This window comes from Podarcis liolepis (genome assembly GCF_965112155.1).
Source record: "Podarcis liolepis genome assembly, chromosome: 7".
NCBI classification, from domain to species: Eukaryota; Metazoa; Chordata; class Lepidosauria; order Squamata; family Lacertidae; genus Podarcis; species Podarcis liolepis.
In genome coordinates, this window is record NC_139561.1 from 13,076,310 (window position 1) to 13,092,763 (window position 16,454).

General features: G+C 51.0%; 1 protein-coding gene across 7 annotated transcripts in view; it reads right to left on the reverse strand.

The window, feature by feature from the left end:
• Positions 1–1,070: 1,070 nt before the first annotated feature.
• The window catches only part of LOC310712084 (uncharacterized protein), a 142,356-nt gene continuing 126,972 nt past the window's right edge, over positions 1,071–16,454 (reverse strand). For 4 of the 7 annotated variants that reach the window (XM_083514736.1, XM_083514733.1, XM_083514732.1 and 1 more), the window contains exons 2-5: positions 12,238–12,283; positions 10,670–10,717; positions 8,680–9,165; positions 1,071–2,114 (exon numbers count right to left, since the gene is read on the reverse strand). In XM_083514736.1, coding sequence (XP_083370862.1) covers positions 1,989–2,114; positions 8,680–9,165; positions 10,670–10,717; positions 12,238–12,270 — 693 coding nt within the window. In that variant the 5' untranslated portion in view covers positions 12,271–12,283 and the 3' untranslated portion in view covers positions 1,071–1,988. Of the gene's footprint in view, positions 2,115–2,539; positions 2,596–8,679; positions 9,166–10,669; positions 10,718–12,237; positions 12,310–12,596; positions 12,789–16,454 lie in introns of all 7 variants that reach the window. The other 3 variants (XM_083514735.1, XM_083514734.1, XM_083514731.1) reach the window with 3 other exon arrangements.

A 16,454-nucleotide genomic window follows, 5' to 3' on the forward strand; every position in this document is an offset into this window, starting at 1 on the left:
ATAAACCACAAGGGCCATCGCCTGCCAAGCAGGAAACACCATCAGAGCACTCCTGACATATGGTTGTCAAGCCTCTGCTTAAAGACCTCCAAAGTAGGAGACTCCACCACACTCCTTGGCAGCAAATTCCACTGTCAAACAGCTCTTACTGTCAGGAAGTTCTTCCTAATGTTTAGGTGGAATCTTCTTTCTTGTAGTTTGGATCCATTGCTCCGTGTCCGCTTCTCTGGAGCAGCAGAAAACAACCTTTCTCCCTCCTCTATGTGACATCCTTTTATATATTTGAACATGGCTATCATATCACCCCTTAACCTCCTCTTCTCCAGGCTAAACATGCCCAGCTCCCTTAGCCCTTCCTCATAAGGCATCGTTTCCAGGCCTTTGACCATTTTGGTTGCCCTCCTCTGGACACGTTCCAGTTTGTCAGTGTCCTTCTTGAATTGTGGTGCCCAGAACTGGACACAGTACTCCAGGTGAGGTCTGGCCAGAGCAGAATACAGTGGCACTATTACTTCCCTTGATCTAGATGCTATACTCCTATTGATGCAGCCCAGAATTGCATTGGCTTTTTTAGCTGCTGCGTCACACTGTTGGCACACTGTTGGCTTAAACCTGGGAGTTCTGCATGCACACAGCCATGGGTAGCCCTTAGCCTCCACCCTTTAGAAAGGGATACAGGAGCCTCTCTGCCCCAGGCAGCCCATGAATGCAGAGGACACCTGACTCCACTGCTTGGCTTTGTAGAAGAGAGACAATGGGACATGGGTGGGGCCCAAGTACCTCTCCCCCAGGGGTCAATGCATACAGAAGGATGCCAGTGATGGGGATTGCAAGTGAAGGGAAGGTGTTGCTGCTGCTGCTGCTGCTGCTGCTGCTGCTGTTGCTGCTGCTGCTGCTGCGGCATTTTGGGTCTTGCTTGTGGGCTTCTTTCCTTCGGGGCCTCTGGTGGGCCAGTGTGGAGACCAGGTTGCTGGACCAGATGGCCTGCTCTTACACTTCTCAATTCCACTTTTTAGAGCTCTGCTCTGCGCACGGGGCAAGTCCTTAAGAGGAAAATGTCTGCGACAGCGCAAGTTCAAAGGACTTTATTCGAAATCCAAAATAGTCAAAAAGACACCCATAGGGATGAAACACATTTTTAAGCAGGATCATTGTACATTGCAGGACACATTTAAAAATAAGGCCACTCCGTACAAAACCAGAGGCTGTCCAAAAACAAAGTCTTAGGAGGAAGAGGAGGATCTTAAGAAGGGAACTGGAGCTCGGGCACTAAACCACTTCCAAACTGGGAGAAAAATATTCAGCAGAAGTAAAATCGCTATGCAAACAGTGCATTTGTCAATAAAAGAGCAAGATGCACTTCAAAACAAAGCACAAGTTTTTGTTTTTGTTTTTTAAAGGCAGGCAGCTGTTTGCACTGCAATCCTTCCTAGGCAGAAATGCCCTGACTGTGGGACTGTGCTAAAATTGTTGAGAGTCTCTGGGATCCTGAAAGCACAGACCCTTTTCTGCTTGGAGATCTGCCCTATTGCCTCCCGTTGATCAGCTGTGACGGACTAGAAGGGAAGAAAGAATGTCTGGCACAGAGAAAACCGGCAGGATTATTTTCCTGTTAAAAAGGCTTGCAGAGAATCCCAACTGGGGTCTCTCTCCCCACAAAAACAAAAAACACGTACATAGCACACTGGAAAACAACTTACAAGCAGCCAGTCCACAGTTGCACCACGCTTAAAGACAACTTTTGGTCAATGGTGGTGGTGGGGGAGGTCATAGGTCAGCGTTAATTCTTGGGAGGGGGGGATGGAGAGGAGTTAAAAATTGCTGGAGCCTTTTCGTCCTGGATTCTGGCCACTCTCTTCTCTGTGGCAACTTCCCAAGTAAATCGCGAACACTTTTGCCCCAAAGGTATCAGTCCAAGTCTCCCAATTGTGTGTAAAGCACAATTCGTCTCACCCCACCAACCCCAGCATTTGGAAGCTCGTTTGATGTCAACTGCTTGTTAAGTCCAGCTCCTCCTCCTCCTCAGTGGTACGACAACCCAGCCCCACTGTTGCCAGGATGGGGTGTTGTTCAGTAGGGGGTGAGCAGCTGGTCTGGAGGGCTCCGGTGTCAGCCTGCGGGGAAAAACAGAGTCCTCAGGGCCAAGAGGTCTGCAGCTCCAGCAATGCCCCCCACCCCACAACAACTGCCCGCCACCCCCATTTCCTGGGCTCCACCACACTGTTTCTTCATGCTTCGACCCCACAACTTCATTATTTTAGTTACTCACTGAATTTATCTGCCACCTTTTTCTCCAAAGTGGTGTGCATAGTTCTCTCCCTCAATTAATGCCCACAACGACCCTCGAGGTAGGTTAGGCTGAGAGAGGCAGTGACTGGCCCAAGGTCACACCCAGGGTGTATCATCCTGCCCCAGTGGGGATTCAAACCCTGGTTTCCCCAGACCCTGGTGCAACACTAACCATCACCACCAGGGCTTGCAGAGTGCCCTTCTTCACACCCAGTGCTGGGACACCCAGTGAGAGAGGAGGAGAACATACGAGCCTGCTAGGGAGGTGTGGAAAACCCCCGCCTCTGCTCAGATAAATCTCGTGACCTGCAGGAGCAACAAGGCATGGCTTCAGAAGCAGCCTGGCCAGTGAACTGACTCAGCTTCTGCAGCCAGTCGGGAACGGTTGATAGATCCAGCGCCCTTTTGCTTCAGGTAGCGCCAGAGTTGAGCAGAATGAGTCAGGGGCCTCCCTCACATTGCTGCACCTTCTATATAGGGCTCATTCTCTCCTCTGCCTCCCTAGGATTCACTCAGACCTCTTCGTATACAGACTCCCTGGCACTGCTGAGCACCCATCAGTACGCCCAAGTACTCCAAGCAGCAGGCCGGATGAAGCCGCCCTTTTAAAATTACCCACAATGCCCCTGAACCTAGCATTGGCCTGGGGCATTGTGGGAAGCGAAACAGGTGGCTGCAGCCAAAACTGCTTGCCAGCCTGGGCCCAGTGACGGAATAAGGAAGCCCCCGTTCTCTTGCTGCCTTAGTCCAGTGCCTTCCAGATCATGCTGGACCCTTAAAATGCGCAGCAGCCAGCAGAGCCAATGGCCAGGGATTCTGGGAATTGTAGTCCAGAAAAATCTGGAAGGCCACAGGCCTCCCCAATCCCTGCCTTCAATCGCAGAATCACAAGAGTTGGAAGGGCTACGCAATGCAGGAATATTTCGTCTTGAACCCATGGCCCTGAGATTAAGGGTCTCATACTCTACCAACTGAGCTATCCTTCCTGTGTCAATCGGGGCTGGAAGAGAGGCTTCCCCTTCTCTGAGGAACACAGGAAGATGCCTTCTTTCAAGCCACACCACTGGCCCATCTAGCTCAATGCTGCCTACACTGATGGGCAGCAGTGGCACGCCAGGCTCCTGCTTCTGAATGCCGGTTGCTCGAAACCACAGGAGGGGAGAAAGTGCTAATGTGCTCCAATCGAATGCTCCTGTGCTTCCCACAGGCAACTGTTCAACCACTGTGAGAACAGGATGCTGGGATGCTAAGTGACTCATTGGCCTGACCCAGCAAGCTCTTCTTATGGTTGGGGACATTCCCAGTCCTACCTGGAGATGCTGCCAGCAGGGACCATCTGCTCTGCCACTGAACTACATCCCTTCTCCAAGGAGACTGTTATGTAGTGTAGTTTCACCCTGGGCCAACAGGGGGATACTGTATATAGTTTTCACTCAGGTCTGTAGATAGTTTTCACTCAGGTCCGCGGCAGTTATTTTAGGCGGGAACTCTGGGCTGTGGTGGTTACAATGTTGACAGCCGGCTGCCTATAAATACAGGCCGGCTGAGCTGTTCTCAGTCAGTTCTATTCCAGCTTACCACAATAAAGAGCTACTTGAAGAAATCGCTGTGCCGGCTGCTATGTCAACCCACAACTTAACACTGGCGACGAGGATGGGATGGATGGACATCAGAGCACAGCCAGATGCGGCCAGCCTCTGAACTGAGCCGAATCACTGAGCTGAATCACAGAGCGAAATCACTGAGCGAAATCACTGGGCAGAACCAATTCAGAGCTGACTGTTCTGGCTAGAGCACTGTGTTCCATCCATCGCCCTTCACGCCGGCATCGGAATCATGGCTTCACTTGTGCCTCTACCGCCGTTTGCGCCAGCCTCTGAATCATGGGACTCCTACCTCGCTCGGTTTGACTGCTACCTCCAAGCCAACGAGCTGACAGCAGTATCAAAGGATCGGAAGCGGGGCCTATTCCTCAGCCTCTGTGGGCCTGAGGTGTTTGAGACGGCCCGAGCGTTGGTTGCGCCTGAAGCAGTCCAGGCAACACCATGGGACACGATCCAAGAGAAGCTCCGCAACCACTACGCACCAAAGCCGTCCAAGATTGCTGCCCGCCATGCGTTCTACCACCGGAACCAGGCAGAGGGGGAGTCAATCAACAACTACACCACCGCCCTGCGACAGGCTGCAATGCACTGTGAGTTCCGAGACTTAGACGATGCCCTGATGGATCGAATCGTCTGCGGGGTCCGGGACATCCATCTGCAACGGCGCCTCCTAGCCAAGCCAGACCTCACGCTACAGAAAGCCATTGAGGAGGCTGTGGCCTCAGAAGCTGCTGAACGCTCCGCCCAGGAGATCCGCAAGTCCAGCAGCCCGCGTCTTGCTAGGGAGCCAGTTCCGGTGCATCATGAAGAGGCCAGCAGTGAGGAGGCATCCTCCAGTGAAGACGATGACGTGCACCAGACAAAGCGGGAGCGCAGGAAGTTCCAACAGAAGTCCAAGGGCCAACCGGAATGTGCTGGCTGCGGAGGCAACCATTCCCGTGCCAAGTGTCGATTCAGAGACGCCATCTGTAGGAAGTGTTCCAGAAGGGGCCACATCGCTAAGGTCTGCCGATCGGCTCCGTCTGACACCCCCCCTTCATCGACTCGCAAGTCCAAGTCTTCACTCCAGTCTGCCAAGGAAAGTTGTTTCGCTCTCACCAACTGCCGCTGCCCGTCTGGAACCACGATTGGCCAAACCGACTCGACTACGCGACGCAAGCTGAACGTCACGGTGCTCATTGAAGGAGCTCCATGTGACATGGAGATCGACACCGGGTCTGCCCTGTCCATCGTGTCATGGAGCACCATCAAAAGACTGGTACCCAGAGTGTCCAAAAGGCAACTCGACTCTCACCGCGTACACCTGAGAGACTACCAGGGAAACGACATTCCCGTGGTAGGCGTTGGCCGGTTCCGGATCGCCTTCAAGGATTTTTCGGGCCTGCTCCGGTTGGTGGTGGTCGAAGGTCAGCGGCCAAGCCTCCTAGGGCTAGACTGGTTTGATGCCCTCGGCCTGGAAGTCACCGGCATCAACTGCATCTCTAACGCAGAGACTGAGGGTCTGGTCAAAGACTTTGCCGAGGTTTTTGACGGCACCTTGGGCCAATATACAGGTACGCCCATCTCCTTTAGCCTTGATCCACAAGTCGCCCCCATCAAGCTAAAGCCACGCCGGGTTCCCTTTGCTCTCAAGGCTAAGGTGGACGAACAACTGGACAAACTGATCGCCCAAGGAGTTTTGGAGCCGGTTGACCACGCAAAGTGGGAAACCCCCATCGTCACGCCTGTCAAGCCGGATGGGTCGGTGAGAATCTGCGCTGACTACAAGTGCACGATCAACAAGGCACTTCAGCAGCATGCTTATCCGGTTCCTGTTGTCCAACACCTGCTGCATTCCCTGGGTGAGGGTAAGGTCTTCGCTAAGCTGGACCTTGCCCAAGCCTATCAACAACTGCCAGTCGATGATGCCACTGCTGAAGCCCAGACAATCGTCACCCACCGGGGGGCATTCCGTTGCCGCCGGTTGCAGTTCGGGGTGAGTGTGGCTCCTGGCATCTTCCAAAGCCTTATGGAGCGTCTCCTGCAAGGGCTTCCGGGCGTGGTACCATATTTTGATGACGTCTTGGTGTCTGCAGACTCACACCAGCAGCTGTTCGAGCGCCTCCGTGCCGTGCTGACCAGGTTCCAGGAGGCCGGGCTCAAGGTAAAGAGGGAGAAGTGCCAGATCGCCGTTCCACAGGTAGAGTTCCTGGGCTATCTTATCGATGCCTCCGGTCTTCATCCAACCACATCCAAGATCCGCGCTATCCAGCAGGCCCCCACCCCAAAGAACAAAACTGCTGAACTTTTATAACATGTTCCTGCCCCACAAAGCCACAGTGGCTGAGCCTCTTCACCGACTCCTTAGCACTAAGACGCCTTGGGCCTGGGGTCATCGGGAGACGGCGGCCTTCAACGCGGTCAAGGCTCTCCTTTCTTCAGACAGTGTGCTGGTACAGTACAGTGAATCCAGGCCGCTGGTCCTTGCCTGCGACGCCTCACCTTTTGGCATCGGTGCTGTCCTTAGTCACCGTTTTCCAGATGGAAGAGAAGCACCGCTCGCCTACTTTTCCAGGACACTATCTCCGACGGAACGGAATTACAGCCAGCTCGACAAGGAGGCATTGGCACTTGTGGCTGGAGTGAAGAGGTTCCATGAATACCTCTATGGCAGGACTTTTGACCTCATCACTGACCACAAGCCACTCCTGGGCCTCCTCGCCGGTGATCGTCCAACTCCACCGGTCCTCTCACCACGCATGCTGCGATGGACTGTTTTCCTGGCTGCCTACCACTACCGGCTCATCCATCGCCCGGGAAAATCGATGGGCCATGCCGACGCCCTCAGCCGTTGCCCTCTTCCAGCATTTGTGGAAGACCCGGCTCCAGCTTCATCGCTCCTTCTGATTGAGGATCTTCCGGCAGCGCCTGTATCGGCTGCCACTGTGGCCTCCGCATCTGCCCAGGATCGCACCATCAGCCGGGTGCTCAACTGGGTGTGGAGGGGGTGGCCACAAGGGCCTTTTGCATCGGAGTTCCAGCCCTTCGCAACCAGACAACATGAACTCTCAGCTCATCGCGGCTGCCTGCTGTGGGGAGACCGCGTCGTGATTCCCCAGGGACTCCGTCAGCGCGTCCTGGAGGCTCTGCACGTTGGCCACCCGGGAATTGTCAAAATGAAGGCGTTGGCTCGGTGTTACGTCTGGTGGCCTAATATGGACGATGCCATCACTGCCTGGGTGTCCGCCTGTCAAGCGTGCCAGGAGTCGAGGCCTGCACCACCGGCAGCTAAGGGACACACCTGGGAGACGCCAAAGACACCCTGGTCGAGGGTGCACATCGATCTGGCTGGTCCCTTTCACGGCCGGACCTTTATGGTAGTGGTGGACGCCTATTCCAAATGGCTGGAGGTCGCCCTGATGCCCTCCACCACTACCGAAGCTGTCATCCGGGTGCTGCGAGGCCTGTTTGCAACGCATGGGTGTCCTGATGTCCTTGTCTCTGACAACGGACCGCAGTTCACGTCAGGCACGTTTGAGCGGTATCTTTTGGGACTGGGCATCCGCCATGCCCTAACGGCACCCTTTCATCCATCCAGCAACGGGCAAGCGGAAAGAATGGTGCGCTCGACAAAAGAGGCACTGGCGCGCCTGGACCGGGGAGACTGGCATGAGCGGGTCGCCGAATACTTGTTCGTGCAACACATCACCCCTCATGCGGCCACAGGGAGGAGTCCTGCTGAACTGCTTATGGGCCGCCGCCTCAGGTCACCGCTCGACCGGCTACACCCAGACTTTGCCGTGGCTGAACCCCCAGGCTGTGCCAACGCACCACGGTCATTTGTCCCAGGAAACCAGGTCTTTGCCCGGAACTATGTGGGGGACATCCCTTGGGTGCCAGCCACAGTAGTGGGAGTCACTGGACCTCGCTCGTACCAGGTGGCACTCGAAGACGGACGCTTGTGGCGACGGCACATAGACCAGCTTAGGCGCAGGGTTGGGGACTTGGACACTACCGAGGTGCCCCCAACTGCGCTTGCGGCTCCAGAAGAGACACGTACAGATGGCGAGGCCCCACCTACACCTCCCTCGCGAACTGCCAGCGTGGAGCCGAACCAAGCCGTTTCAGAACAGACTCAGACCACTCCACTTGCGGAGGCTCCACCCACAGCAGCGGATCCAGGGGAGTTGGTTCCAACGCCACCTAGGGTCGCACCACAGCCTCAGCGAGAACTGTGTGGCCCTCCGGACTTGGCTACCAGTCCCCGGCGGTCTGGCAGAGTTTCCAAGCGCCCAACTTATTTAAAGGACTATGTTGTTGGACAGGTATCACTGTTGGTCTAAGTATGGGAAATGTAACCGATATGCTTTTGTGCTTAATTGAACCATTACGCGTAGTGCTGTATATAAGGAAACCATTACGATTGTAACTAACGCCTTATCTCGGTGGGGAGGGGTGTTATGTAGTGTAGTTTCACCCTGGGCCAACAGGGGGATACTGTATATAGTTTTCACTCAGGTCTGTAGATAGTTTTCACTCAGGTCCGCGGCAGTTATTTTAGGCGGGAACTCTGGGCTGTGGTGGTTACAATGTTGACAGCCGGCTGCCTATAAATACAGGCCGGCTGAGCTGTTCTCAGTCAGTTCTATTCCAGCTTACCACAATAAAGAGCTACTTGAAGAAATCGCTGTGCCGGCTGCTATGTCAACCCACAACTTAACAGAGACACCCCTGCAAGAGATGCCCCTCTGGCCTTTAAGCACAGAACACCCCTTCAGAGCCAAACCAGGCCCTCCCCAGAGCTTACCTCTTCCTGGAAAGAAGGGTCCTCTGCTCCGAGGTCACCAGCCGCCTCCTCTTGCAGCGGTAGAGACAGGGCTGGGACCTCCTGGTCTCCTTCTCCTCCATCCTCTTTCAGGCGCTTTGCTTTCTGGTCACAGGAAAGGGGCTCGGCCCGCCGCTGATGGGCACCTTGCTTGCCCTTCAGGACCTCCTCAAGGCCTGCTGCCAAGACCATCTTCTGCTGGGCACACCTGGTCAAATCGGCCGCCAGCTCAGTAGCCTCCTGGGACATGGCTTCTATCTTTACCCTCAGCTGAGCTATGTTGGTCCTGAACGTCTCCAGTATACCATTCTCCTCATCGTCGTCGTCGTCGTCATCCTCCTCGTCATCCTCCTCCTCGTCCAACGTGTCATCCTGGATCTTCAACTGGGCTTCCAGCTCTGCCAGCCTCTCCTCCTCAGCCTCCATGTCCCGACGGGTCTCCTCACACCCCACACAAACATCTGTCACCTAGGATGTCAAAGGAGTACTCAGAAAATATGCTTAAACAGGGCTCACAGCTGCTACAGCTCCCTTTAACATCTCTCACCACTAGCCACCCTTGCTGACTCTTGGGACTGGTGGGAGTTGGGGGCCAACAAGATATGGGGGGCCATAGTTGAAGCAGACCGTCACTTGTTTGCTGCCCCTGCTGCCCTCCCCACAACCTGGCCTTCTTTGAGCACACATAGGGGGAGTCTGTGTCCCCCTCGCCAGCTATAGCTGGGCTGCAGTCTCAACCTTCCCTGCCCATGAGCCATGTTGCTCCGACAGGAACGGTGGTGGCCCTGAAGTGTGAATGGGGCCCCCTTTGCAACCAGCAATGACATCTGGATAACCATTGTTATCTTCTCCAATGGGATTCCATGACAGATCACATTAAAAACAAACAAATCACATTTCATATTTTTCTTAAAATGGCTGTACAGTGGTACCTTGGGTTACATACGCTTCAGGTTACATACACTTCAGGTTACAGACTCCGCTAATCCAGAAATAGTGCTTCAGGTTAAGAACCTTGCTTCAGGATGAGAACAGAAATTGTGCTCCAGCAGCGCAGTGGCAGCAGGAGGCCCCATTAGCTAAAGTGGTGCTTCAGGTTAAGAACAGTTTCAGGTTAAGAATACCTGAAACTGGTATTCTGGAACGAATTAAGTACTTAGCCCGAGGTACCACTGTACTGGATCATCTCACATGTCCAAGTCGCTGGTATGAATGAAAATTTCCTCTGCCTTATCGTTTTCGAGTTACCGCAACGCTCCGCTTTTACCACACCAGTGAGTAGCGTGAGCTACTCACGCTCAAACTTTGGGGTTGTTGAAATACCGGTATATACAACAAAAGAATAATCAGAGCCCTACTCTCACGGTTTGCCTAGCTCAGTGTTGCCCACACTGCCTGGCAGCAGTGGCTCCCCAGGGTGTAGGCAGGAGACACTCTCAGCCTTACCTGGAGACATTGCTGCGGATTGAACCTGGGTCCTTCTGCAAGCCAAGCAAGGGCTCTGCCACAGCGTGGTGGCCCTCTATTAAGCTGCCCGATACAGAGTCAGACCCTTGGTCTTGCGAGCTCAGCATGGTTGACAGTGACCGGCAGCAGCTCTCTCCAGGAATTCAGGTAGGGGAGTCTTTTCCCAACCCTCCCTGGAGATGCTGCCAGTGGGGACTGAACCGGGGCCTTCTGCATGCAGAGCAGGTGCTCTAGTGCTGAGCTGCAGCGCTTCCTCCACATAGCAGAATGAGGGTCACGATCCCCACCCGCCTGTGCCTGCCTACCACCCGTCCTCCCTGCCTAACTCTCCAGAGCTGCCTCCCTTTTGTTTCAACTCAAAAAGCTGAACTTGCACCACAAGGTGGCTCAGGAGGGTCCCCCATTAGATGCCCCTTCCCCCAGCAGCTCATGAAAGACTAGATCCCATTTCTTGCCTGTTGTTGCCCCCCCCACCAGCCCCCCAAGGAGCGAAGCCTGCTCTCACCTTCATCTGAAGCATGTCTAGAAGGGATAAGTGGTCCTGGATTTTTTTCTGGGGAACAAGACAGATATAGGCGTGAAGACTGGAATCGGCGCCCACAAAGGCCGTATCCCCAATATATCCAGCACCCCCCCTTGCAGTGAAGGGACAGACACTCAGGACCCCCATCTTCACACAGAGAGATCAATGAGAGATCAGGAAAGGCTGCCTGGGTGGCTTAGGTAGTGGCAAGAGAACTTTTGTCAGGGGTAAGGATGTTGTTTTCCATCACTACCATGCCTGACCATTGGCCACACTAGGTGTTGAGGGAAGAAGAAGAAGAAGAAGAAGAAGAAGAAGAAGAAGAAGAAGAAGAAGAGGAGTTTGGATTTGATATCCCACTTTATCACTCCCCTTCAGGAGTCTCAAAGCGGCTCACATTCTCCTTTCCCTTCCTCCCCCACAACAAACACTCTGTGAGGTGAGTGGGGCTGAGAGACTTCAGAGAAGTGTGACTGGCCCAAGGTCACCCAGCAGCTGCATGTGGAGGAGCAGGGACGCGAACCCGGTTCACCAGATTACCAGTCCACCGCTCTTAACCGCTATACCACACTGGAGGTGCACCTAGGCTCTCTTGTGCGCTTGACAAGGAGTTGTGCCCGGCCTCCCAGAGCAGCCGAGGAGCAGTCCAGGGAGTGTGCAAGCAGGCGCCTAGCCAGAGTGGGGAGGTGTGATTTCTGTGCCCCCCTAGGGTTGTGCCATTGGCAGGGTCCAACCCTACGCCTGCCATCTTTCAAATACTTTTTTTAAAACTATTTCTGGGAAATTTGCAAACAAGGGTTGCCATATGCCCAGGTTTGCCTGGACATTTTTTGTCGATTGTCGGGGATTCCTCCCGGATGCTATTTTTGGCGGATATCCTGGACTTATGAAGCAGCCTGAAAAGTCTCTGCTCCTGGCAGATTCTCTTAGTCAACAACCCTGTTCAAATCATGCCTCCTACCCAGCCGTTCCAAGTGCCCCTTTAAGGATCCAACTCTTAAGAGCTACAGGAGTCCCAGGGTGACAGAAGAAATCAGCGGAGTCCAAGCTCACAATCCCCCCCCCCCAATGTACCAAAGCTGGTGGTCCTGTCTCCAGGTGAGACACTCCTTCATTTCAGCAGTTAGACAAGGTGTGCTCCTGGAGCATTTGAAGAAGAAATAAACGTAGCAGCAGCAGCAACAGAAGCATGCTCCCTTTCTGGGACCCATGTCTGCCTTTGCCAGGCCACAAAGAGGGGAATCCCAGCTTATATATCTGGGGGAAATGAGGGGCCTCCAGGACAGAGCTGGAAGCCACCATTTTGCAATCCCAGAGGAAAACCCCACTGCGACTTCCCTAAGCCAAGTTCCTCCCCATTCACCTTTTCTCCCAGGAAAGACATTGCAGAGAAAGAATGAACGCAAGAGGATATAAAGGCTTCAAAGAAGGAAGGAAGGAAGGAAGGAAGGAAGGAGGGAGGGAGGGAGGGAGGGAGGGAGGGAGGTGTTGCACCCGCTCCCATCCAAAGAGCCATCCTTCCACAGCAAGAAGGTGAGAGGGCAACTCACCAAGTTCTTCTCAAGAAGGTCAACTGTCTGCATGCTGTCTGCACACCTAGAAAGGGAAATCCAGTCAGTGTCCTGAAGAAAAACAACAAATTTTCAACCCTGAAGCAGGGACTGAGAAGATGAGGCAGGGCTCCGCTCACAGAGGAAACGACACTTTTACCAAGGCAGAAAGAAGTTTTAGTTGCAAGCAAAAGGGGGAATGAAATGAACCAGCCACACAAGCAGTAAAACTTGGGGGCGGGGGGAGTGTTGTGAAGGAGTCTGAGATTCCAAATTCATCTCTTTTTCACATAAGCAGCCCCCCTCCCCATACCTTTTTATTCTGTAATTTATCTCTTCTCTGGAACCCACAAATATACCTTTGCTTATAGATTTCATTCTTGCTGCTGGAATAATTTGTGCTGCATTAGGTGTTTCTGCGCTGCGTTTTCCACAGACATTCCTTCTCTCTTATCACATGGTACCCAATCATTTTTACGGCACTAATACTTTTTTGGTTTTGGCTTGTGGACAACTTCGAATATGGGTTATTTTCCATTTCTCATTCTATACTTTTTGGCCAAAAAGAAAACAGTGAGGGTCAGCCTTCTCTATTATATATGTCATTTAAATCATTATTTTAGGATAGACTTGTATTTTATTCAGATTTTCCAGTATTCTCTATCCTGCATGCCAAATTGCTCTCCACTACTTTCCATCTGAAATTGATTCTATTTCCTAGAATTCCACTCTGAATTTGGAGCTCTTTCTTAAACTAAAATGCTATATAGCCAGGACACTTGGAAATGTTATAAATGTTAGCCAGAGAGTTGGTAGAATTTAGGTGGGCTAATGTAGTTTAAATTGTAGTTCATTTTAATCTTGCACATTGTAATCCTTACATATTGTTACAAGTTCTGGGTGCCAGCGTTTGTGGGTTCAAGGCACCCATAATTTATAGAGTAAATGTGAGGTATTAATAAATGCTTGGAGTCAACCTGGGTGCCAGATGAAGATATAGCAGTGATGAATCAGTTTCTTGACCAGGAATCACCTGGGGAGAAGAACCATCATATAGTACAAAAGGAGGTGGTATTGCCTGACATCAGATGAGTGAAAGCTCCTTCTCCCATGTGGTATGGTGAACAGGCAAAGGCTAGGTTTAGAATTTCAGGATTGGATGGCAAGGAAAATTGTGGCATTTTGCAAGAGGTTTGAAAAGCAAGGAAGAAGGAGGGCCAGTAGAACTCTTGGTGGGCTAGCTGGAGCAGGCTGTAACAAAGGGACAGGCAGCATGGCTTGTTCCTCTGCTTGTAGACCTAAGCCTGCTGCTCCTAACAATAACAGAATCATAGAATTGTAGAGTTGGAAGGGACCATGAGGGTCATCTAGTCCTACCTGCAATGCAGCAATCTTTTGTTCCAACGTGGGGTGTGAACCTACGATCTTAAGAGTCTCGTGCTCTACTGACTGAGCTAATTGATTCAGAAGACCAAATAATCTTCTGCAGATATGAATGCTCTGAACCCTCTCTCCCCTGTAGACTCAGGTTGTGTGTGTGTGTGTGTGTGTGTATGTATAAACCATGTATCATAAAGACACTACAGTTTCTGCTGTGCCTAACTTCCAAAGGAAACACAGACCCTGGGTAAACGCCAAGTTGATTGGAATCTCACGCAGCTCAGAGATTGGGGTGGTGTGTACCAATATAATCACCACTTAGAGTCGGTCATTCTTATTTTCTTACATTTCCAACACATTTCCCTTCTGCATTTTACAGAAGTACATTTACATTTTCCTTCTCTAAGATTTGTGCCTATACTGTGCTTTAAATTACTTTTTATATTGAAAAAAAAATAAAGTCATATATATATATATACATATATATATATATATATATATATATATATATATATATATATATGGGTCGCTTTACCATATATATATATATATATATATATATATATATATATATAGGGGTCGCTTTACCATATATATATATATATGCTTTCGTAGATTTTCACGGGTACAGGAATGCAGGTTTTGGTGTCTTCGGGTGTCTTCCCGTGTAAGAGTTGGGGTGTCTAGGCGACGTTTCGACGAGGTCTCACTCGTCATCTTCAGGCTGGTGCTTTCGGCTTCTTGTTACTGGAACAGAGCAGGATCTCAGTGTTTGAGTTCCTATAAATACTGTTGAGGGGGTGTGGTGTATAGCCTCCAACGTTCTGGGCAGAGAGGAAGTTCCCAGGTTAGTGTGCCTTTTCTTCTTTTGTTCCTTAATTACTTGAGGGATATCTTGAGTGATTTCTTGAGTGATATTCTGAGTACCACTTAGGTGGGTCATTAGGTGTGGATTAGTTGCTAAAGCTTTCGTGTCTTGACCTCTTGAGCTTGTGAAGAGTTTTTCTGAGAAGATGGCTGTACTGCACTTAGTTGTGCTCTGGCTTGGCTTCGTGTATAGGGGCGAGCTGTGGTTTTGTGCCCTGTGCCAGCCAGATCTGTGTAGGGATTGCAGGGGGGTGCAGCATCCGGAGGTGCCACTATGGTTTGGCTACTGGATGGTGTCTGTAATTTATCTGTGGAGAGGGTCTGGGTTTGGGTCTGGTGTGGTTGATTGGTGATGGCGTTCTGTGTGCCTCTGGTTCTGGTGTCGGTTTTTGTGGGGAGGGCTAATTTCCAGATGTCTGGCAGGCGGGACGTGTCGTCACGCTTGTTCATGTTGTGAGGGTGTTTCTCTATCTCGATGGCTTCCATGATTATTCTCTTGTGGTGATGTTCCATGTTAAAGAGCAATTTGGAATCTGCAAAATTAATTTCGTGTCCTGTTTCTTTCATGTGTTGGAAAAGAGAGGAAGTTTTTTCTTCTTTTTTGACGGCATTCTTGTGTTCTGCGATACGTGCATTTATTCGTCTGTTTGTTTGTCCAATGTACGTGGCTGGGCAGACTTTGCAGGGTATTTCATAGACCCCTTGGTTTTCCAACTGGATTTTATCTTTGGGGTTTCTGAGGATATTGGCTATTTTTTGGTTGGTGCAAAAGGCTGTTTTGATATTGTGTTTATGGAGGATTTTGCTAATTTTATCTGTTTTCACTCAAGAAATCACTCAAGATATCCCTCAAGTAATTAAGGAACAAAAGAAGAAAAGGCACACTAACCTGGGAACTTCCTCTCTGCCCAGAACGTTGGAGGCTATACACCACACCCCCTCAACAGTATTTATAGGAACTCAAACACTGAGATCCTGCTCTGTTCCAGTAACAAGAAGCCGAAAGCACCAGCCTGAAGATGACGAGTGAGACCTCGTCGAAACGTCGCCTAGACACCCCAACTCTTACACGGGAAGACACCCGAAGACACCAAAACCTGCATATATATATATATATATATTCATAACTGCATATATAAACCACGTCTGAAACCCCACAGAAAAAGTCCCGAAACCATTTTGTCCCTCCCAAATTGACCTCAAATATTTCTCTGCAAGGTCAAAGGAAAATGGAAAAGCCTCCCCATTGTCTCCTCCTTCACAAATCCTGTCCTAAGAGTATGTCTGTGTATGAATAGGGTAAGCCTGTGACCTGACTCAGGAACCAAGTATTTGTCATTACAAAAGACTGGCCAGGCTCCCCGGGGTATCCAATCAAGTAACCATTAACAGGTAACCTGTTGCAACAGTTTCAATAAAGATCAGGCTTACGAGCTGCTTTGTTTCTCAATATTCTCTGGTTGGCCTCTTATTTTCTCCGACCGATGGAGAACCTACAAAAGACTCTATAAGGGCTCTTGTGTCCCACATAAGGGAATAAGGGCAGATTTTTGTTTATTACATATTCTTTCTGGATTATGCTTGCATCGTTCACAAACAAATGCTTCTAACCACCTTGTTTAATATAAAGCTCTACAAAACTGATTCCCGCCTCTGGTCACACCCAGCGGCAACTTTCTCCACTGGAACAAACTGCAAACCTCCCTTTCACACCCACTCCAATCTCTTCACTTGCCAGTAACTCCCCATCCTCCCTCCCCAGAGAGGTTTACCCAGGGCAGGGTTGCTGCAGTCTTTACTTGAAGTTTCCTCAGGAGTTGAAAAAAATCGTGCTGTTTCCAAAGCCAGAATTTTTATATGGCTAAACAGCTGGGGTTTTGTGTGTGTTTTTACAGTTGCTGCTTTAATTTATACCTTCCATGGGTGCAATAAACACGCACAATTATGTTTACCAGAAGCCATTCTGGGAA